Genomic DNA, 23,944 nt, shown 5'->3' on the forward strand with positions numbered 1-23,944 from the left:
TCTCTACTGAAAGGGTTTTAAAGAAGAGATATCTTTGAAATGTGACGCTAACTTGTCATACATGTATGTGTTTCGAAGCAACGTGAAAAGACAATAGAATCACCTTTAGACAAACACACCGCTTTTTTTACGAAGGGTCTAATTGGAGTACGTTTTTTATGTATTTTTGCGGAATTCTTTATATTTTTTATGTAATATTTATTTATAAATGGATGTATATAGGAATTATCAGTGTTTTAAATGTGATGATTTTCTTATTCTACTTTTAGGTTGTTTTCTCGTCATTTCAAGGAAGGACGTCGGAAATTTTCGAACTTTAAAATTCAAAATGGCGGCTGATGTGCTTATTACGTAGACGATTTCGAAGTTTTATATTGAGCTTACTTTTTATTGTTATTGATTTGAATACTGACAAAAAAACTGGATAAGAGCATCTTTAATAAAAAAAAGAGCTCTTAAACCATAAGATTTATTGACATTAAGCTATGGGAGTGCAGGTTTTATCACCGGAGAGCCACCATTCTAAACTGCGCTCTCTGCCAAAACTCCCGAAAACTTCGCATTACTCGGTGAAACCTTTAAACTCTGTGAAACCATCAAGAGCTCTTCCGTCTGTTCCAAATTCGAATATTTCAAAACTGGATTCTAACATAAAACTTGCTAGGGCATTGCCAAGGGTTCCCAAACATATGGATAATAAGAAAACATCAAATATGGTTGCTCGTCAGGGGAGAGCACTTCCGGAGGTGCCTTTTAGAGATATCAAGGACAATATGACGGCAAGTTCCAGTCGGTCGTCTACACCACATATGACGCGCAACACGAGCAATCTGACACAACAAAGTGCGTCACAACACAACGTGGTTATTCACAACGCAACGCAGCATCATCATAATACCCATAATTCCAAAAATCATCATCATAAAGGTGAAAATCATCACCATCATCATAAAAGTGAAAATCACCATCATAAAGGCGAACATCAACATCACCATCATCATTCAAACCATCATCCGCACGTGCCACAACATCAGCACGTGACACAACATCAACACGGCAATACAACTCAGAGAACTTTGCCAAAACTACCAAAGTTGCCTCACAAACCAAAACCTGAACAGAACAGAATAGAATACATGCACGACGTATACAAAAAGGAAGGAGATATTTACAGTGAAGACGGAAATTATGAACAAGCTTTGAAAAGTTATAATTTGGTAAGTTTGTTTTGATTGTAGCCAGAAATTTTTTTTTAAGATACCTTGTCTTTCGCCGATGTGTATTTTTTAAATTTAAATTTCACTTTTTAATTATATAAAATCTTTCTTATGTCCTCTTGCGTTAATAGAATAATTAAAAGACTTCTTATTTATAATTTGGATCATAAGTTAAAAAGTTAGCTCCATTTTAACTTCGGTTTGTATGTTTATGTTTTAGAAGTCCAGAAACTAAACTGAGCTGAAACAAAACTGAATTCTTGATAGGTTTTTTTGTCCCGTCAGAAAGCCCGCTCGGTTATAGCTTCAAGTTGGTAGTTTTTAAAAAATAAAATCTGTAAAAATATCTTTTGGAAGCATAGAATGCAACCAAACAAAACAAATAGCAGACTCGGTTCACGAGAGGTACCGGAAAGTGTAACACCTCTCACGCCAAGTAGCACCGGCTTAAGCGAAATTCTATTTTACAGATACTGAATGGACTTCATACTCCAAAACGACCAGAACACATACTTATACAAGTAGGCTTCTTTTTAAAAAAAAGAACCCTAGGAGAGGTCCAGTGTTGCTCCTTTTAGAGTTATATCAGAGACATAGATAACAGTTGTTATTTATGTCTCTGGTTATATGATAGGTTGTGCTATAGACGAAAAACAGTTTCCCTGTCACAGGTCACTGTGACCTGTTAGGGGTCATAGTCACTGTGACCATGACCTAAAGATCTTAAAATCAATAAGTCATCTTCAGGTTATGATCAATCTCCGCCAAACCGAGGACCGTAAGACCAAGTATTTCCTGGTTATTGAATTTCATTAGCTATCACTGCAATAATTGTACACTGAACTTAGTTCTGGTGAAAGCTGCCAAACTAGCATCTTACCATTTTTGCGAGAACCTCACCTGGCAGGCTTGTTTGTCAACTGCCCCGTTCGTTTTTGCCCCGAGAAGCTTTAGAAAAGCTTATAAGAAAATCCCAATCGAAGGGACGTCTGCAGGAAGTGAAATAATATATCATTCTTTTTTTTTGTAAATGTATTTTTTTTTCAGAGATTTTCATTGTTAATGTGCTATATGAAAAAGAAATTCTAAACATTTTATTTGTTCAAGTTTATTACTCAGTTTGTAAGGTTTCGAATTGTCGCCTTGTTTTGATCACGTGATTAACATCTCCGACTATCGGTTGGAAGACACAGAAGCTCGGAAGAGCTCTTCTTATTCCGGCAGATCTTCCGAACGGGATGAACCCGCCAGTTAAACAATAAATTCATTTAATTGAACGAAATACATTTTAACATGATTCAATTCATATGCATATCTTTGAATACTGCAAACAAAGAGTAGTAAATATCTATCTATCAGTATATATATTTTTGTTAATAGCGAGCTCGAGAATCGAGCTTTACGGTAACGCAAGTATACTTTCACACTTGGTGATGGCCCCAAAGTACAATTAATTTCCCATAGGGTTACATACAAATATATCAATGCAAGGCTTTGACACAATGTTCTGAAGACAAATGCAAATACCTTCTCTTTAGAAATCTATCCAAGAGAAACACAAAAATCACTTTGAAGTGACCTGTTGACCTGCTACTTTTCTCCTCACATCTGTCAGAATGAATACTGTATTGCATTTTTACAAAGTGAAGCGGTCCAGCCTACTTTTTGTACAAATCGCAGACAGTCATTTGCACAAGAAACCATGATTTTCCAGATTTTTTTACCCCTTTCTCTTCATTTACATCAGATCTATAAAATTTGGCTACTTTCAGAAGCTCAGAATATCTATTTACAATCAAATCCATCATGAAATGAGGGACCTCTTTTCACTCGGATACACTTCCTTTAGTTGGGTAACGAAGGGCAGGTAACTGTACCTTGTTACCTGATGGATTTGAAAAGTTTCGTCGGAAGTTTTAAAAAAGCGCACCCTAGCGGACTGGTGCTCACAGGAAGTACTTCTTTCCGGAGTGAATACAGAACTTCATTCAATTGCTAAAAATTATTCATCACTTAACAATAATGAAAAAATGATTTCCAGTTGTTTGAAAAAAAAAATATTGTTTTCATTTAAAAGATCAAGCATCGGCCACAAAATGGAAAAAATGTCATAATAAGCAAAAAGAAACGGGAACGCGGTATGACGTCACCGTGACACCGGCTTCCCATAAATTTTACAACGTTATGATATTCACTGTTATAGGTATGGTGACACTAAATGTAGACTTTTTAAGTGAATAGGTTCTCCTGAGTTCTTGTCACTAGTGAATAGTTTCTTTGTGACAAATAAATGATGCATAATATTTTTAGATAAATCCGATTTCTTTGAGCTCGCTTTGAGGCTTTGCCTTATTTCATATTAACTGAATCGTTTCCAACATTTGTAACAACAGTATTACACTATATTTCTTTATTTTAAACGAACAATTATTTTCGTCTTGGAGGATTTCAAAACTTTACTTGTGCGCAAGCACATTGGGCTATTTAAGACTGGCTCACCGTAATCTGCGCTAGAAAGTGGAGTCTAACGCCGTAAAATTAGTAGATTAGTCTAAATCCTCCTAGTCTGAAAGCCAACTCCAATAATCAGATCGAATCACAGACAAGTGATAATTTAACGTCCTCCACCTCTGATTCATGTGGAGGAGTTGTAAGTTACTTGCTGAGAACTGTGTATACTGATAAGAAACCAAGGAACACGGGTTAACTAGTATGTTCGTTCTTTCACATTCATATTTGAACGTTGCAGCAAGACAGACTTTCCTAACATTGATGTGCAATAAAATTTATCATGTTCAGTATTGTTATAAACTCCAAATAATTATGTTTCGATCAACAGTGTGTAAACAACAAGCAAGACGCATTTATAGTATGTGATTCCGTTTTTTTACAAAAGCATCAATTTAAATATTCCATTTATTACAAATCGGGTAGGAAAAGCATTTTGACATTTTCAAACAATCCATTTATTAAATCTATTGAATTATTAAAAAAAAAGAGTTACGGTTGAGATTAGGGAAGATCATTTGACACTAGTATAACACTGAACACTGACGTATTAATCTACCTCACTAAGAACTGAAATTCTATATAAAAGTGTGCTGTATGTTAACTTGGTGGGCACCGTTATGTTTATGTCCTTAATGGGCTCTGAATTGTAATAAAGTCTTGAAAATCGTTGCTAACAGTTCTATTTCTTTTCTCAACAGGACATCCCAATAAAAATATATATCTTTGCATTTGGTTTAAAACGTTTTGTCATGTTTTTCTTTTTGGTTTAATATATTGACCGTTAAAACGTATTTTCGTCAAAAGTATTTCTTGAACAAATACACAAATCGCTATATTGAGGAAAAATGTTTTTAGAGCAGATCATAGTGAATGTAAAGTTTATTTCAACTGGATTCTTACTACCTTAAGAATGTCAAAAATGCAAATGCCTGTAACCATTGTGATGAACCTAGCATTGATGTCTCCTGCCTTAAGTATGTGTTATCTATGTTGTACGAGGCTTAAGTGATTTGTATACTCTAATCTTTCATTGAGAAAACGCAAATAACCGGATAATAACGCCATTGAGACTGAATTCCGCCCATTGCTGTAAAATTGCTTCCGTTTGATTAAACAGAATGACACTTAACTTTGCGATTTTTATAATTATAAAGTTATGTTGACTGCGTGTGGGTTTTTTTTCTGTAAATTTTACGTGTGTAAGCTTTATTCAGTTATTGAAATATCAAGAGTCAAATGTCTGACTTTTCAGCTGTCCTTTTTGGAAAAAACAGCTGGCTTGTTCCAGCCAGTCTTTTTGTCCTTAAAGTGGAGCAATTGGTACAGTTTATAAAGATTTTCGCTTTTCAGCGGTTCCTATTGAGAGGGGTTTCACGGTATTAAAATTACTGTCCAGAGGGTCTACCTTACTCTTTGTGGTTAAGCGGTATTATTGGCACATATTGTCAGAAACCTTTTGCATTATTAAAACGGAATGGGAAATTCTTTTTAAAAGTTGAATACACAAAAAATAACACGAAATATTTCCGTGTATCATCTCATTACGTCTCATGTTTATTATAATGATATGATTTCAGGCCCTTAAATTCATTTCGGACGAGAAAACAACCATAATTGCTAGATCTCGGGTCTACCGGAAGTTAGGCAAGCTGAGGAAAGCAACACAAGATGCGGATCTAGCTCTGAAACTGGACCCACTATACCATGAGGTACTATTGTGTTACATATGAATACATTGAAGCTTTCTACCTTTTATGATTACTCTTTTCTTATTTCTGCCACCCTGAATGCTTTCATTTCATTTTGTATTTCAACTATAGTTAAAGTAGCACTCAAAATTAAAACAAAAATAGTTTTCCGGTGGCACTTTCAGAAGTTTTTTAAATGTGGTTCATCTTGCTACAAGAGCACATTTCAGAATAGGTGTAGTTGTTTTTGATGATACGATATATAAATTGAAGTTGAATACACATGAAATTGTGTATACAAGTAAAGTTTTGATTTATTCGTTTCAATACTAAATCGACTGAATTAGACACGTTACGTGAGCACATATTCATAATTTTGCTGAAATATTAAGGCAAGGTGAGCCATTATTTTGATTTTTTTTTCTGATATCTGGGAGTTCCGTTTGATACCAGTAGCAATACATTTATACCTGTTTTAAGCAAGTGTTATTATTTCAAACAAAAATGACTACATATGATATAGGTTCTTTTTCTATTTTATATTTTTCATGAGTTTATCATATGACCATGAAATTATCATAAATAAAGTGTACCTATTAAACATTTAGCCTGCTGACGGCAAGCGATTTTACCTTTGTGACCACTTCGGACCATGCTGGTTAATCATGGTCTGCACTGTTCGCTATTCATTCAGTAATTTTTCAGTGAACACCCCTTTGAAAAGTAAGTGGTACTGCCAAAATTGAATGATGGACCAGTCTATTTTAGAAATATAGCAGGGTAAAGGTTAAGGAGATTCTATATAAGTTTCTGAAATAAAATTAAGTTCCATTATTTCAAATATGAAACATACTAATTTTCGTTGACAAAATGTTATTCATCAATAATTCTCAGTATTATTCATCATCCGAATGTTTCCTTACTGAACTGCTGAAAAAATAGTCGTTTTATTGCACGTTCTATCTAAATATTCTGGACAAAATGTCGTTTATAGTTTCACAAAATTTTACACTTATTCTTAATTACTTCAAATTTATAAAAATGTGGTGTAAATGTATTTAGACAAAATATGGTTTAAAATGTATTTAGTCAAAATGTGGTGTAGAAACTGTGGTGTTAAAATGTATTTAGACAAAATGTGGTGTAAAATGTATTTAGACAAAAATGTGATGTAAAAATGTATTTAGACCAGTTTATTCGGAAAGGTTTTGAATCGTACAAAAATATATTGCAATTTAAATGATGTCATTAAGGAACGCTTTGTTATAATTAAACGTAAAAGGAAATAATATATATATTAATCATTTCCCTCCCGCAAAGATTTGAACATATTTTTGGACCTTAGAAAAAATAATAAGACAAACTTTAGTTCGGGTTTCAATTTTCCCTCATTTGTCATTTTTGATCTCGTATCAAATAACTGTTCATATTTTATGATTCCCCTCATATGAATTTCATGATATAGAAATTATTTTATGAAACTACACTCTTTTATTTGAGTATCTTATTTCAATTTATTTTGTGCAGCGCATTATTTGACATAAATCTAAGTGTAACTATTAAATAGAAAAAGTCGTTTTAACTTTAAAAGGGTTACCGTTTCCATTGTCAATGCGCATGCAGCGAACCTTGCAAAAATGAAAAATGTAAATAGATCATGAAATAAAGCAATTAACAGTGCGTAAAACGTTATCAGAGTTAATGCTTTCATTTTAGAAGTTATTTAAAAGTTTGAGTGGAAGCCAGGTACGGTTTGGACTTATTAAGGAAATTGGCAAAAGTGTCAGTTTATCAACAAATGATCTGAGTGGTTTTCGCTGGCAGCATTACAAGAACATAAAAGAGTACATTTCCACTATTTAAGATCGTTTTAAAAAAGAATATAAAAATGCTTTATGCGTTTTTTTTTCAAGAGATGTACAAAGCATTCGTCTCAGCATCAAGAAAACAATGTTAAGTAGAAATTCAGTATTTTAGGCTATCGTAATATGTTGGTGGACATCTTCGAAATGTTTCAAACAAAAATCGAATGATGACATTCACTGTTAAGATAAATAAGGCCATACCAAATTGATTAATAGTTCTTCGGAAAATTTTCAAAAAGAATTGGAGCGGGCGAGCGAAATTTTTATTTTATTTTTTTTTCTCAATTTTGATTTTTTCAGAGGCGGGTAGATTTTACATGGAGCGAGCGGGCTTTTTTTATTTTTTTTCCCAGCTTTGACCCTTGAGGAGGCGGTTATGATTATACATGAAGTTAACATTTCTTTAGAAATAACACAGAAATCAAACATTTACAGTGTGGGTAACACAGTATATAGCTTTTCTATTATGTTTTAAAGACTACATGAATGATTTTGCAAATAAATTCTTGCCAAACCTCACTGAATCACTTTGTTTTTTTTAGTTATAATTTCTAAGGGATGAGTGTCTTATTTTTAATTTTGATTTTTCTACATCATTCTGAAGGCCTGCCTATTTAACGGCACAGCATGAGGAATATCTAAGACAAAACAGGCACATGTGTGGAATAACATTTCTTCTGAAGCACAGTTAAATGGCTTCGGCACATGAACAACTTTGTGCCCCTAGTGGAACTCCAACCCATAGAGGTGAAACAAACCACTTGACCAGTGAGACCAAACAGAGTTGGTCATACAGATGCTTCGACATTGCTCGAATCCCTTTGGAATAATTTCTTAACAGATCAGGCTAGCTTATGTTTTTGTGGTGGAGATTCATTTCAGGCAAAAATGATAACAAGACTGACAAAGAATGATCCCAATATGGCCACCCTTAAAGTGTTATATGGCCACCCTTAAAGTGTTGTTTGTTTTGCTTTGACTAAACTAGAAATTTAGAGTTGGGGAGGTCTGTTTTTTTCCAGTTTTTTTTTTCGTTCTATCAATTCACAGCCAAGTAATAGACAAACAGGCAAAATTGGGGTTACAAAGGACAGATTTTATATCTACACTACTTATTTGAAAAGCTAAACAATTTTTAAATTGACTAAATGTGTTTCGATAGAATATCTGACTGCTGTACTAAAGAAGTTAGATCTATGTTCAAAAAGATTTGGCCTAGACAATGTGATAGGTCGGTCAGGATCTGTGAACAAACATTTTTTTAAGATAGTAGTCGGCCTCAGGTTTGGGCTCTAGATATAACATACTGAACTAAACAACTGATAACAAATGGTTTGAAAACTATATCTGAACAATATTTCCAAATATTTTTAACTGCATCCCCGTGCACGTCTTACAAGTCGTGCTTCGTTCCTTTCGCTGTATTGAACAAAAGTAGAACGTGCCTACTTCATAACCTACCGACACATCGAAGGCCATGTGTGGCACTAGCACAGACACTCCAGATTTAAAACAAATGATGAACAACACCATAATTCCTGACTTTTTGAGTTTTGGTCATCAGTAACATGTATTAAGGATGCATCAATATCACTTTGACGCATTAAAACAGCGATAAAACCTGCTTTGCCGTTATTATTCCGGACCGCGTAATCGGGAAAAAAATTTTTTTTTTCGGAGATTTTTATGTACGTGCGGGCGGGTGATATTTATTTTTTTTCTTCGGGAATGAAATTATTGATGCGGTAGTTACGACGAACGACATATCAATTTGGTATGGCCTAAACAATAGAAGAAAAGACACGAATTTGTACGCTAGATATATTTCTGAAAGCACCCCTCCGTAGCCGAGTGGTTAAGGTCACTGACTTCAAATCACTTGACCCTCATCGATATGGGTTCGAGCCTCACTCGGGGCGTTGAATTTTTCATGTGAGGAAGCCATCCATCTGGCTTACGGAAGGTCGGTGGTTCTACCCAGGTGCCCGCTCGTGATGAAATACTGCACGGAGGGGCACCTGGGGTCTTCCTCCACCACTAAAGCTGGAAAGTCGCCATATGACCTATCATGTGTCGGCGCGAGGTTAAATCCAACAAACGCGTAGAAGTACTTCCATATGTTTACCAGACTCTCGATCATGACTGATTAACTTGATTATTTTCTCACAGGGACTGCTCCAGAAAGCAGAGCTATTGTTAGAACAAGGGGACTACGAGAACGCCTTGAACTACTTCCAGAAGGGGGCAAGAATGAGACCGGACAAAGATGACTTCCATGACGGCATTGAGAAAGCCAAACATGGCCTCTCAGAGAACCATAAAAGTACGTGATCATTTCACTGCAAATTTCAGAAATGTTTAAGTATCTGTTCAGGAAATAATCGAGTTGTTGACATGTTATTCAACATAGTTATATGTCTCAGCTGAAACTATTAAGCATATGTGCTCAATTTCAATATCCATTAAAATAGGATGTGTTTAAGTGTCCTCCAATAGAACTGAATCATGATAACAAAATGTCACGCGCATCACGAACAGCTTGTTATCACATTGTTATCTGTTATGCAAACTATTTCAACCACTCTTGAAAACCTTTTAAAATCTCAGCATTAACAGATTGGCAGTTTCCATATTTAGCCTTTTGCTCAGTGCATTCAATAATTTACCTCTAATGTACATGCTTACATATAATGTTACACAATTATTTCATCCATACACCAGAATTAGCGGCCCCGTACTTCTTGCGTATATTTAATGCATTTGTTTAAAGATTAAATATCATTTTTAAAATACGTTTTTTTAGTTCCCAGTTGTTTTTTTCCCCATTTAAACATTAATGATCAGTATGTTGACAGTATCAAAAACATTTTTCTTAGGGAGGAAAACTTAAGTTCCTAGTAAATAATTCAACGGTTATTTCATGTTTATTCCAGTTGCCAGGAAGAGGAAAAATACACTGAGCCCGGAAGATATTACATTGCAGAAAAAGGTATGTATGTTCAGATATTTTTCGTAAAAAATATCGCAAAATGCTTCAACCGAGCAGAACAAATTTCACTTTTATATCACTAAAGTTATTCTAAATAACCTTAAGGTTAACTTTAGATAAATGACAGGCTTATGCAAATTCATTTTAATATTAGACTGAACAGTATTTAACAAAATTTACATACAGGCTAAAGAAAAATCAGAGAAGGCAAGAAAGAATCGCGATAATGCAACTGTTCAATCGCAAAGATCAAACTCTCGTACAAGCGATGACGTACATAACAATTCATATTGCTCCAACGCCTCCACCAATAGAGAGTCCACAATTGCAGAAGAGGAACCGCCCACTATCGTCCCGGTCCCGCCTCCTCAACCACCGCCTGCAACTATGCGTGCCAAACTTGGACGGCAGATGACACCAATGCCAGGCAGAAGGAAGGTATATGTAATATTTACTCTTTCCCAGCTAATTTCAAATTCTCGACAAAATTTGCTTTACGCCGACGTACATTTACTTTGTCACTTTCTCCAAGTTTTTCTTCGAAAATTTAGATAGAAGTTTCATGTAAACTGATTTATTATGAGTAAAAGTAAAGTAAAAAAGTTTCAGGGAGTTCCAAGCAAGCAGTAATTATTCAAAATCGCCTGTGTAGTCTGTGAAATAGATTGTAGCAAAGCGCAGTAACGAGTATGACTAGAAACATAAGTTATTTAAAAAATTCAATGCTATTATTGTTACACTTGACAGCAAACAGAGCAAATCCTTCAGCAACAGCAGCAGCAACAACAACAGCCCGCAGCTCCGCCCACAGTTGATGACGTCAATGAAGACATGATGAAGCAAATCCTTGGATCCATGTATAAGGACAGAGCATATCTGGAGAAATTTCTCGGAGAGTCGGGTAAATAACGCGCATGTTAAACAATTCTCCTCTTTGGCGATCTTATCAGTACATCTACGGCACATATTCTGATAAGCCATCAGACAGCGCAACTGATAAATCCTATTCCTATACTTACATTGATTTATATAGGAAAATGATACATTTACCATAGAAAATGTCATAAATTACACATTTATATTTATTCTATTATACCATCCCGGATATTTCATTGAAAAACAATTCAATACCTTTACGATGGTATTTTTTCCTTCAAAATAAGTCAATATTTGGTTGCTTCAAAATTCGTTTGAAAAACGTCTCTCAAATTCATTATTCTCTCTATACATATTTGGCAGAATTACACGATAACCCTGTTTTTACTAAGTATTTTTGAAGGAAAGGTTAAAGTTAAAATACCATCCCGGATATATTTGGAAAGTCCTCGTCATGCACATTCTAGATATATATTTTATTATAAAATAAGTTATTTCTTTCTTGCTTCAAAATTCCTTTAAAAACTAGAGTTTTAACGCTTTCTGTATATTGACAAAAACGTGCTAAGTTTTACGATAAGATAGAGCTGTATCGGAATAGGAAATAACAGAGTTTAGCATGATTTTTGGGTGTGTTTCGTCTGACAAATGCTCTTTTAAAAATTTTTATTTCATGGCATTTTCCTTTGAAAATACTGAGATATGTTTTAAAAAATTCGAAAATAAAAGTGTAAGCAGTTCTGTTGTTGCATTGTAGTAATAACTAAAATAATAAACAAAATATTTATTATGACTTATTTTGACATAACGATTTGGTGTTTCAGTAAAGTAGTTGAATTTGAATTTAAAATTTTTAAAAGTGCCATTTTGGTTAAGTAGCATCCTGTTTCTTGTATACATGTATATCTTCGCGGCATGGGACAGCGTATTGTATTGACAAGATATTAGCATTATAAATTTTATGGTCATGTGCCTTAAATCAGTGTACGCAAAATTTAAATTTTAATGAGTTAATTAAATTTTAAAGCGACACGTATGTTGCCATCCTAATCACGGCATGTATGAATGAAAGGTATAACATAGTAACACGTGCCGATGTTTTAATATAAGCTTTTGAATTTAAACGCGTGATTTACGTCAAAGTAGCGGACTGTATCAGTGAATTAGAATTAATTTACAAGATATATGTGAAATCAGCAGCAAAATCGTTATTTCGAAATTGCCTGAAATCTTAAATTTTCCGAAATCTAAATTGCTTTAATCATATTATTATGTAGTATTAAACTTAAATGCCGTTTAAAGAATTAATTTGATAACAGTTTTCTAGTGCGTGCTGTTTTACGCCAAAAAGATGTTTATCTCTTAATTAGATTATTAATTAACAGTGACCAGATGCACATATGTTTTCATAATGAAGGAGGAATCGACACCTAATAATTACCACCTGTGTTCATTTGGGCCAACATTTTAGGTTTTATTTTTTTTTTTCATGTTTTACCCATTTATTAAAAATAACAAGTAACAAGGAAAGAAAATAATTCTCAAATATGTTAACTGCAAATATTATGTTAAACTGCAAATATATTTACGTATATAGGTTTTATTGTTTATTAAAGTCTCATCAAAGTACACAAATAAATATTAAAGACATGATAAAATTCTATATATAGCGAAGTAGATCATCAAGCAAAAAACGAAGAATTCAGTTTTACATTCAGAGTGCACATAAGAAATTTGAAAAAGAAAATGAAAACTCGCCAGTGAAATGAACACGGAAGAACTAAAAACAAATCTGAATTCGCTAGGAATCGTCCCAAAAATTAGAAAACACAATATAAGCTGATACAGTTATTACGCAAAGCTACACTGATGCGTATTGATAAGGATGTGTTAAGATGAAGCAGAGATAAAATAAGGGGCATGGTGTTGGAGATGATATAATTATAAACAGATGTGTTGATATTGTATATAATGTACCTGATTTAATATTATCAAGTTTCATAAGAACTCTATGTTTTATCATAGCTGCATACATTTACAACAGAGTATAGCCATTCATGCATACATCATATACATGTATGCTTTGATTTGTTTGAATAGCAATTGATATTATTAAAAGATGTGCAATGAAATTATAATTGAATAAATTTGGTAAACTTGATAGATCTATCCTTGCTATACATTCAGTCTGAAGAATACATCAATTATTCAAGTTAATCTGAATTCTCATAATAAATTATATCACAAAACATAAAATATAACGCTATATCGTATTGAAATGTTTTCCTCTGGTACAGTTTAGATACTTTCGTTGGATTAAAATTTCAGATCAGAAATCAATACAATGTATAACGAATAAATTTCTAATGAAACAATTGTGTATTAGGTGCCAAAAAGTATCCATTGTCCCGTGCAAAGAACAGAAAATTGCTATTTTTTTTTGTTTAAAAAAATACGTCAGTCACAACATTCACATTCTGAATAAAAAATGCTATTTATTTATATTCATTGATTGTATAGACAATCAAGCCTGTAAGAGATGATGTCTGGTTACTTGGTCGCTGTTTGAGATAAGAGATATCATAGGTTACACTCTACCAATTCAAGTCCTTATTTATTTCATATTAATAACAAAACATTCAGACCTCATTTTCAGCACTTTAGAGCATTTCAATGATATGAAAACCATATATGGTCATTTAGTATAACATGTCTTCTTATCAAAAATAGAAAAATATTGACATGTTATGTTGAATATAAGAAAAATAATCTGTTCTGAGAAACATCACCCTCTAAAAATGCCCCCATGAAAACAGCCGTTTAGCAGTTACGCGTAGGTAGACATTTTTCGCAAAGAATAAAACTTATTCCAAGAAATTTACAATGAAAATGGTCTAGATCTATTCTCAATACTATAAGCAATAAACATAAGCCAAAAATTTAACTGTCACCTCCTCATGTCACTCATTATACCAGATTTCATCCATAGCATGGAACTACATTTTGGACTACTTCACATGTAACACTGAGTAGTCACTTCCGGTTTGGTGTAATCCGTCCTTAAAGAAACATTTTTCATACTCAATATGTGTTATTTTCACTTAAATTGTACCAGTAACCTAAATGCATGAAAAAAATACCAGTTTCAGTTTGATACAATCAATTTTCAAGGTTTTATGGCTTTTTCAGTAACGTATGCTAGCGCGCCAAATTTCCTGGAAAAAAGCTGCCGCGACATCATTTTTGACCACTTTTCCTTGCTTGAGCTTATTTTTGCCATATTTTATCAAGTTTTACCATAAACTGCACTCAAATCACACACTGTTACTGTAAAATATACCCAAACTCACCCCTGACACCTAAAACATACCAATATTTAGTCAATAAATATGCATTTTTTTAAAAAAATACACCCAAAACAGTGATTTTGAAATATTTTTAGTTTTTCTTCTTTTTCTCTGCTAAATTGCACTGAAATTGTCATCTCCTATCATAATCTGGTCAAACTAGCCTGTTTACAGCCACATCTAAACAAGTTTAAATTTTTACCCCTGCACAACTTATAGGTTACACTCTACCAATTCAAGTCCTTATTTATTTCATATTAATAACAAAACATTCAGACCTCATTTTCAGCACTTTAGAGCATTTCAATGATATGAAAACCATATATGGTCATTTAGTATAACATGTCTTCTTATCAAAAATAGAAAAATATTGACATGTTATGTTGAATATAAGAAAAATAATCTGTTCTGAGAAACATCACCCTCTAAAAATGCCCCCATGAAAACAGCCGTTTAGCAGTTACGCGTAGGTAGACATTTTTCGCAAAGAATAAAACTTATTCCAAGAAATTTACAATGAAAATGGTCTAGATCTATTCTCAATACTATAAGCAATAAACATAAGCCAAAAATTTAACTGTCACCTCCTCATGTCACTCATTATACCAGATTTCATCCATAGCATGGAACTACATTTTGGACTACTTCACATGTAACACTGAGTAGTCACTTCCGGTTTGGTGTAATCCGTCCTTAAGCGCTATTGCTTTTGCTCACAAGGGGAGAAAACGCTTATAGCGAAATTGACTTAATCGTACCAGTATTTGCACACTTCCTTCCCCTGATAAGTGAGGAAAATTTCTCAGTATGGTATTGTATGGGTATATAAGTAAATATTCCACACATAAATAAAGTGGTTATCTGTTTGAAAATACCGTTTTCAATAATCTCCAAAATCTGAACATTTGATGTCCACTTTGTAGTGTTAGTTTTTATCGGAGAGTTTTTGTTTAAAGACCTGTATCGTTTTAGAGCGATTGTGTCATGAGTCAGAAATATGGTAAACATACTCGGTTCCGGTGCTCTACCGGCCGAGCTATATAAACACACGACTGCCTGCCCATTTTCTCCCCGTCCTAAACCATTAATATGAAGTTCGTCCTCTAATTTCTTATGGGACAGAGAAAGAGGAGAACATGATCTAGGAGTAAATACAGCCACTGCCCCACGTTGGGCGCCAAATGTCACAGGGCGAGGAAAATTTGCAGCCAGACCGGGACTCGAACCAGGTGCTCTACCGACTGAGCTACCCGACTGCCTACACTTTTTCTTCCCGTTTTAATGTTTGAGTCCTATAACGTGATAGAAACATAATATTTCAGAGGGTATAAGTTTGCCCGGAAAGATGAATGTTGGATCAACTGCACAGAATGGGCTTCATTTCCTGTACGACCGCGTGTTGAACTGGGTGAGAAAAGGAGAACCAGTCCCGACAACCGGGTCAACATTAATGCCATTGCCCCGGGAAACAAGAACGTCGGCTAGACGTAAGGCAATGGTGCATGGCTCTTCAGGTGAGTAGAAATTATTCGAATTGATTTATTTTCATAGAAATATCCATTAAACAGTTGAGTTCGTTTACTTTTAAGGTCATATTTTCAATAGTTTTCATTTTGATCAAAATATAACAATTATCGAAATACATTGATTACCTGTTCTAGCTCATAAACTCTTCTTATTTCAACAAATGATCCATTTTTACGATGATGTCACTGCCGTGTGTAAGGTGGGGATACAAAAGCGAAGAGAAATATATACAAGAATGCATTTTGTGACATATGTTATTTCACCAAACTTTCCTTTTTGCTTTTTGAAAAATCAGTCCTCAACGCGATTAGCTACCCTTGTACTATTAACCTTAACAGTAAGAGTAGAGGAGAGCATATGGGATATAACTGGAACCCTACCGAACTAATTCCGGTATTTTTATAATCATTTAGAAGTCGAGTAGATATATGTTTCAGCATGTTTGATAGATAAAATAAAGTGTCTTAATCTATAATTTGTGAAACATTAATTTGTACCGAGTCAAATCAGACTCTAATCTGAGTAAATTTATGATTTCTTTATTGAAGTGGAAAGTCTTCTTGAAGAGCAAGATAAAGAAAACGAGACCCGCAAACGTAAACATAAGAAAAAGGGGCAATCAAAGGCACCACACACGTGGTATAATTTTCTCGAGAACAAAAAGCTCGAGGAAGCGCAGGAGAGAAAGAACGCACGCAATGTGTTTCTGCATGTCGTGGAAGGTATGCCGCAATGTTTAGTTGAAGTCTTTCTTAACAAACCAATCTTTAATGATTGCTGCTTGCATATTGCACTTGAATCTTTGCAATTTAGACACACTAGAAATGTTGCTAATTTGCCATCAAAAATGTACCAGGGTAAGGAGAAAAGAAACAATAAACATCTGAAATTTAGGTAATGGATCTGTAATGACAAACGAATATTTGAGCCGCGCAATGAGAAAACCAACATAGTGCGTTTGCGACCAGCATGAATCCAGACCAGCTAGCCTGCGCATCCGCGCAGTCTGGTCAGGATCAATGCTGTTCGCTAACGGTTTCTTTCATTGCAATAGGCTTTGAAAGCGAACAGCATAGATCCTGTTTGGGTCCGTGCTGGTCGCAAACGCACTATGTTGGTTTTCTCATGGCGCGGCTCATCTACGTATTCTCCTTAAGCGATTTTAGGCATTATCCGCTGATTACGGAAAACCATAAGCGCGTTGAACGATATTAACGTCCGGAGAAAGCCGAACTGCCTAAGTACATGGAAATTTCCTAGTGTCATAACGAGTCCACTACCTTAAAAAATTTAGGATTCTACTCAATCAAACTATGTCCTACTACTTCCCCAGTCCAGCATGTCTTTTTCGCTTGTATGACGTTTAACTGAGTCGCATATATAACATCAGTCCAAAGTCGGAGCAAATTAATGTACGTTTTGTCCATTAACATCCATTTTATCTGAAATATAGGTCGCAAGATAAAACCAAAGGAGCACTCCAACCTAGACATGAAGAAGTCCAATCATGACCCGGAAATGTCAAGGAGGGTGAAGGATGGAAAATTACGTAGGACAAAAGATCATGACAGCAAGGAATCTCTGAACCAGTCCTTCATCTTTAAATCATACCGCCCTAGTAGTGACCTCCGTAACAGCGACGAAAGGTAATTGAACAATGACAAACAAAACAACTTTTATTAGTAGGCCTAAACATAGTTTTGACAAACAAAACAACTTTTATTAGTAGACCTTAACATAGTTTTGACCAAAAGTATATTATTTTTAGGCAAATTGACAGGCTATCTTTAAATTATTGTACTGCTGCAAATAAAGTCATGATGTCGTTACTGGTTTAGATATTCAGCGTGTGAATGTATCTCGTAAATTCTAAATCTGAAAAAATCATCATTACCAGTTTCTATATTTGCGATTTCTTAAAAGGTAACAATTGTTTCTGTTTGACAGTAAAGGAACGGCAATGGACACTTCTGAACAAGAGAAACCCGTGCAGACAAGAACACCACCAAAGAAACTGAGAAATTATGGTAGAGAAAAAGACCGGCTGGAAAGACGTCGGGTAGCCGTGAGCAAATTTGCTGCCAAAGAAATGGAAGATATTGAGTTGTGTAAGAATTTGTATGCAATGTACGTTTTTAACCTTAAGGAAAGCACATCTTTGTCCAGTATGTTAATTTTAGGCATATGAATTCTGTACTTTATATCTTAATTTACATTACTTTAAAAAGAGTGTTTTCCTTACAATTGTGAAAATGTATTCCATGTTATATGTTGCTAAGTTATTCATAATTAACTTTTTTTCTTGCATTGCGTTTGCATTTGTATTTTATATTTGTTAGGTCGATAAAAAGCTACTTCAGGAAAAAAATAAAATTTAGTTTGACTTGATTTCTCATTCCAGTGTATGCTGACGGACAGTATGACGCATGCGCAGAAAAATCAGAACATGTTCTGAAGATTCTTGATGCGGAGGACTGGCCTGAGAAATATGTGCACATGGCAGCATTACACAGTTACCTTGGCAACGTCAGTATCGGCAAGAAGAACTATGTGGGAGGTTTGGAACATCATAACAAAGATCTTGAGATCGGGGAGAAACAGTAAATATACAACACTCTATGCCTTATCTAAATCATAATTCAAAGTGAATGAGTGTGAATGTAGTGGTTCCTTATCCTGTTGTATACCTAGGAGGCTCTATGGCCGAGTGGTTGAGGTCGCTGACTTTATATCACTTTCGCCTCATCGATGTGGGTTCGAGCCACACTTGGGGCGCTAAATTCTTCATGTGAGGAAGCCATCAGCTGGCTTACGGAAGTTCGGTGGTTCTACCCAGGTGCCCGCCGTAATGAAATAATGATCTGTGATCTTTCTCCACCGCGAAAAACTGGAAAGTCGCCAAATGACCTAAAATTCATTTAAGTCGCCCGTATATGTGATATTTTCTTCTTATCACCCGTCATAACAAGTTTTTTGATGCTGCTCGGAGCTCCATAATGTATGTAAAATTTGAAAATTGTAGTAATTGTGTACCTTAAAAACTTTTCAATAACATATGTTTCTGTGGTTTTTCAGCAAAATAGATGATGCAGTTTCCCGCGCACTTGGCAACCTTGGCAGAGTGTATGTCGTTCAAAAGAAACACCAAGAGGCTCTCGACATGTAAGTTTTCATTTGAATTTACCAGAATGTGCTTGCGGTTCTTTTAAATCATTCTTAATAATTCCAATATGTTTACTTGCACAAATTAATAAACAAACCCTATTTCAGGAGAAAAAGGCCTTGCATTTGAACCCGGGGATGTGTTATATTTTATCAAATAAACTTATTTCAACTTTAACACTGTGGCTATCAAATGAATATTGAATGTTGAAAGATGGTAACGCAGTTAAATATTTCAACAAGTAAACTCTCTGTCAATACTGCCTTCTTTGTGCGAATATTACGTCCGACATATACAATGGCGCAAAGGTCAATTATCTATATTTATAATACAATAACAAAGTAATAACATTGTCCAAAGACAGACCATTATGTCCCGTTTAAGCAACACTTCACTGTACTGCTTTCCTTCAGGTTCCTCCGGAAGACTCCTATGTGTGCGTCCCGTATAGAGACGGCCTGGTTGTTCCATGAAATCGGCAACTGTTTCCTGGCTCTGGGAGACTTTGAATATGCAAAAGATGCCGCGAAAAAGTCCCTGGAGGCTGCGGAAGAGGCTGTGGAGTGGAGTTATCAGCTACAGTCATGTGTCCTCATGGGTGTGGCAGAAGGTAAAAATAACCATTGCTTACATTTTAGATGCAGGACGTTCGTATTATGTAGAATTAACAAAATTCTGCGGGCTGCAGTGAACTTCTAGTACATTTCTAAATATCGTTATGTTGATTTTGTATATTAACGGGTTTTCAGCCACAGACTCGCACACTCGGATTAGCAACGCTATGACCCTAATTGCATGTCGTAGATTCCCATGATCCATGATAATTTTGGTGTAGTTACGGAAGGGTGAAGATGGTGCTAAAATGTCTAATACAAGCACATTCTAGGAGAGCAACAAGGCATGGAGAAGCGCTATTTAGGGGAAAGTTAGAATTTGTAATTTAGCCATTTTTGATGTGATTTTACCATCTGGTGCATCTATACATGTAACAGTTCATTAATTTATCATTTATGTCTATCGCTGCACACTTTACTTTGACCTTATCAAATTTCTTCAGTCATACTTGAACCACTCTGTTATACCTCTTTATGGAAAGAATACGAATTTGTCTTACGCAGGTTGATGATGACACCAATCTGACTAAAGTACATCTCCTATTACGCTACGCATAGGATCTGAAAACGACCTATTCATTGCCTCGTTCTGGCGACCCTTTCGCTAGCCAATCAGGGCCTAACTTACAACATCTTGCAAATCTACCTGTAGCCTTGACTTTTGATATTTACAATTCTAATAGCGTACGGTATCAGTTAGCCGGTTAGCTCAGTCGGTAGGCCACTTGCTTTGTAAGCAAGGGATCACGGGTTCGAGCCCTGGAATGACTGCACATTTTTCTTACTCTTCGACATTCGAACAAGTCGTCTGGTTGGATAAAATAAAAATAGCAATACTGGAAATCCAAAATATACAGAAGACGAATGTGAATGGGTCGTTCTCAGATCTTCGTTTAGAAGATCAAGTACTTAAGTCAGATTGATGATGACACCAGAGGGACTCTAACCGCCGATAAATTTGAAAATGCACTTTTTCTTATTTTAATTCTAAATTGTGTGTACTTTCAGTCAAACTGAAGCAGTATCATGCCGCTTTTAACACCTTCGAGAAAGCCCTGGATCAAGCTAGATTACAAGGTATAACTGAAACACACTTATAATAGTTTTCTGATAACATTAAAAGTTTTGGTGCCGTGGTTTTATCTGCACAAAGTGTATGATACGAGTAAAAGAACTTATGTTCAAGAATAACAAACATTAAAACCAGTTTGTACGTGTATTTTTGTCTCTTTTGCATCTTTTAAATCAGTTACTAAGTAATACATTTTTTTCTGGGGCAAAGCGAAGTCTTTTATCAACGCATTTTACATTGTATTTGCTATAGAATTCATATTACCAGTCTCATGCTTTCTAAAATTTACTTTAAGACATTTCTGATTTTCCAGGTGACGAGAAAGCGGAAGACGCTATAAGAGAAGCACTGCAAGATGTTAATGACCGTATTGTCGAAGAAATGCGCACCAAAGGACCACTGAACTTCCCAGAGTCTCGTTCTGATAATTTCATGACGCCTATATCACGTGACAATACTACCATATCAGAATACCAGTTGCAGGGATTATCAAGGTCACGTGCAGAAATAGCTAGGATGCATGCAAATCTCGGATACCGCTGCCGGGCAGACTATGCAAAAACACCTGCAGCCCAATCGGAATATTCTAGCATACTTATTCCAGAAGACGATGGCGATGTGTCACTTACTGATACAGTTGGTGATGTAAATGACCTTAACCTTGACCTTGAGAGGCTTCGGACGGAGTCCACTCTGTTTGGATCATCAATTGATCTTCGTGATCATATCAGATCCGAAACATTTGTGTCAGGGAAAGGAAAGTGACCTTAATCGGTGTTTGATTCAAAGCGACTGTGCCTTAAGATTTGTTGTCTTTTTGACCAGTTCCTATAAAGATAGTTTCGATGTACACATTTCGTTTTCGACAAGCTGCATAGGAAATGGTCGGATTCAAAAGATATAAACGATTATCAAAGTACTACTAGTAAACATCTGCTGTTTGGTGTTTCATTCAAAGTTTCGAAAACAGGAGGAGGTGTCAGGATTACAAGAAGGAATGAATTATCATAATACAGCATGGTTATCAGGTTTAACTGTTGCATTGTCCACACACACTATTGCATTGTCCGAAAACAAAGGTCTATCTTTATTTCATTTCGTGAAAGATAGATTCTGTTTGGACTTTCATACAACAAATAACGTATCATGTTGACTCAAATTCTCAAAGTTTCGATCCAGATATTTCGCTGTTGAGGCGCTGAAATAGTTTGGGAGAATTTAAGAAAATACATGGTACTGCATTTTTTGTTAAACCAACTACACCACGCCGAATACTGTGCCACATCGCCAGGCACATGTGTTTCCCTATGTACAATGACATTTTTTATGTTTCCCTGTGTATAAAGACATTTTGGAATTGATATTTTGATACGCTGTGCCAAAATGGACCACATGAAAATGTTGTATATTACAATGACCTAGATTTTGTATGTACCTCGTGGTGTTCTTCGTGCTTGTTATGTCTGTCTTTGTCACCAAATAGGCCTACCGATTGCTAAACAAGTGGTATTTCTTTTTTTTCTTTTTTTTTTCTTTTTGAATCTTTAATCAAATGTGATAAAACATTAAGTCACAGAAAAAAATCAGTTATAAACGTCTCATATTCGGAAAGGTTTAAGAAAAAGGGTATCTAAACTAGTTTCTTATCTTAATCACATGGACTTCAGTTGGAAACGAGTCCGCCGCGGACTATTTTTTATCAGTTGTTTTGTCTTGTTCTAGTCAAATGTGTGTCTCGCTTTAGATATTATAAGGTATACATACGTAGTTATGTTCTTGCCGATAGAAATGATTTGTCTTTATGTTATTTACGTTAGATTATTATACAACTGTGATATTATACGTTTCTAAATGTTCGATTTTGATGTTAAATAAATTTGTATGAAATTGTAAATAAATAGTTTGCATAATCTTCTTTGTTCAATATCTAGATATTTGGAATCAGTAAAGTATCCATTTCCGGCGTGATCTTCACTGAAAAAAAGGCTAAGTAATACTTAAAGGACCGTATTATCGCAAATTACTTGGCGTTGGGTGCAATCAAGGGTATCAATTGAGGTCTTCGACCGAGATCAATATCTTCGCAGGAAAACCAGAGATTTCACCCAATGCTATGGTATTTGTGATAATGCACGAGTTTCTTTTTTTTTATCCAAAATGATATAGATTTTTTCATAAACAAGAGTTCCCCACTGATAGCCCTAACTGTCTATTTCGGTCTTGCCCTCGAAAATAGCTGTACTGATATATAACAAAAAAAAAACAAACACAACGGTTTTGTTTTTATATCAGCACAATAATGTGTACATATTGTACTGTCTACGGGAATATTTATATCTATGGTATCTCTTCCTACTAAGCTCTCGCACTTTAATAAAATTCTTCTCAAAAAAGATATTTTTCCAAGTGTAATTTGTTTCACATAGTTTAAACTTAAAGTAACTAACAACCATATTTTCAGCGTTAAAGTCTCTTAAGTTCAGGGTTTGGCATTCATAAATTTCAAAACTGTCCAGTGGTCACCCGAAGCCCCCGCTCACTCCTACAGAAATGTAACAGCACTTCCACTTGAAAAATGTTCTCAAACACAGACAAAATTTCAATTACGATGATAAATAGAATTTTCTGTTACGAAAAATTTCCGATTTCTTTCAGAAAAAAAGTAAGCAAAACACTTGTGAATATCTCAAACCTCAGCAGTTTAAATCTAGGGTGTCGGTAAGTGGTTAGACTACCGGCATATACTTATGTTCAACAAAATCCGATGCCCGTCCCCATATAAAAGTATGAATGTTATTGTCTGCACCTGTAACGTAAAGTGTAAGCGTCTGATGGCCCTTTCACGCTTCCGTATAATCAACCTTTATTGCAAATCTGAAATACAGAAATATCTGAAACTCGAGGCATATATTGACACTTTTAGACTACATCAAAAATGGCCTTAAAGGTGGATATTCAGATTTTGGCCATGTAACGGATTTGTTCGAAACTTTAGCATCTGATCATTTACACTCATTTATGTTCACTAAACACTTAATACTAATTAGATTTTCACTGGAGGTATATTTAAAATTT

General features: G+C 35.0%; 1 protein-coding gene across 1 annotated transcript; it reads left to right on the forward strand.

Annotated features, from left to right (window-relative positions):
• Window position 1: 1 nt before the first annotated feature.
• LOC123561689 (outer dynein arm-docking complex subunit 4-like) lies at window positions 2–22,781 on the forward strand. The gene is made up of 16 exons (XM_045354224.2): window positions 2–147; window positions 270–1,217; window positions 5,306–5,437; window positions 9,451–9,604; window positions 10,215–10,270; window positions 10,457–10,708; window positions 11,018–11,171; window positions 15,816–16,007; window positions 16,569–16,742; window positions 17,474–17,666; window positions 17,968–18,128; window positions 18,422–18,620; window positions 19,096–19,182; window positions 19,597–19,793; window positions 20,806–20,874; window positions 21,183–22,781. Exons 2-16 carry the CDS (start codon window positions 486–488, stop codon window positions 21,632–21,634), a joined length of 3,204 nt encoding a protein of 1,067 aa, XP_045210159.2. The 5' UTR covers window positions 2–147; window positions 270–485; the 3' UTR covers window positions 21,635–22,781.
• Window positions 22,782–23,944: the final 1,163 nt, after the last annotated feature.

This window comes from Mercenaria mercenaria, chromosome 10, assembly GCF_021730395.1.
Source record: "Mercenaria mercenaria strain notata chromosome 10, MADL_Memer_1, whole genome shotgun sequence".
NCBI lineage: Eukaryota > Metazoa > Mollusca > Bivalvia > Venerida > Veneridae > Mercenaria > Mercenaria mercenaria.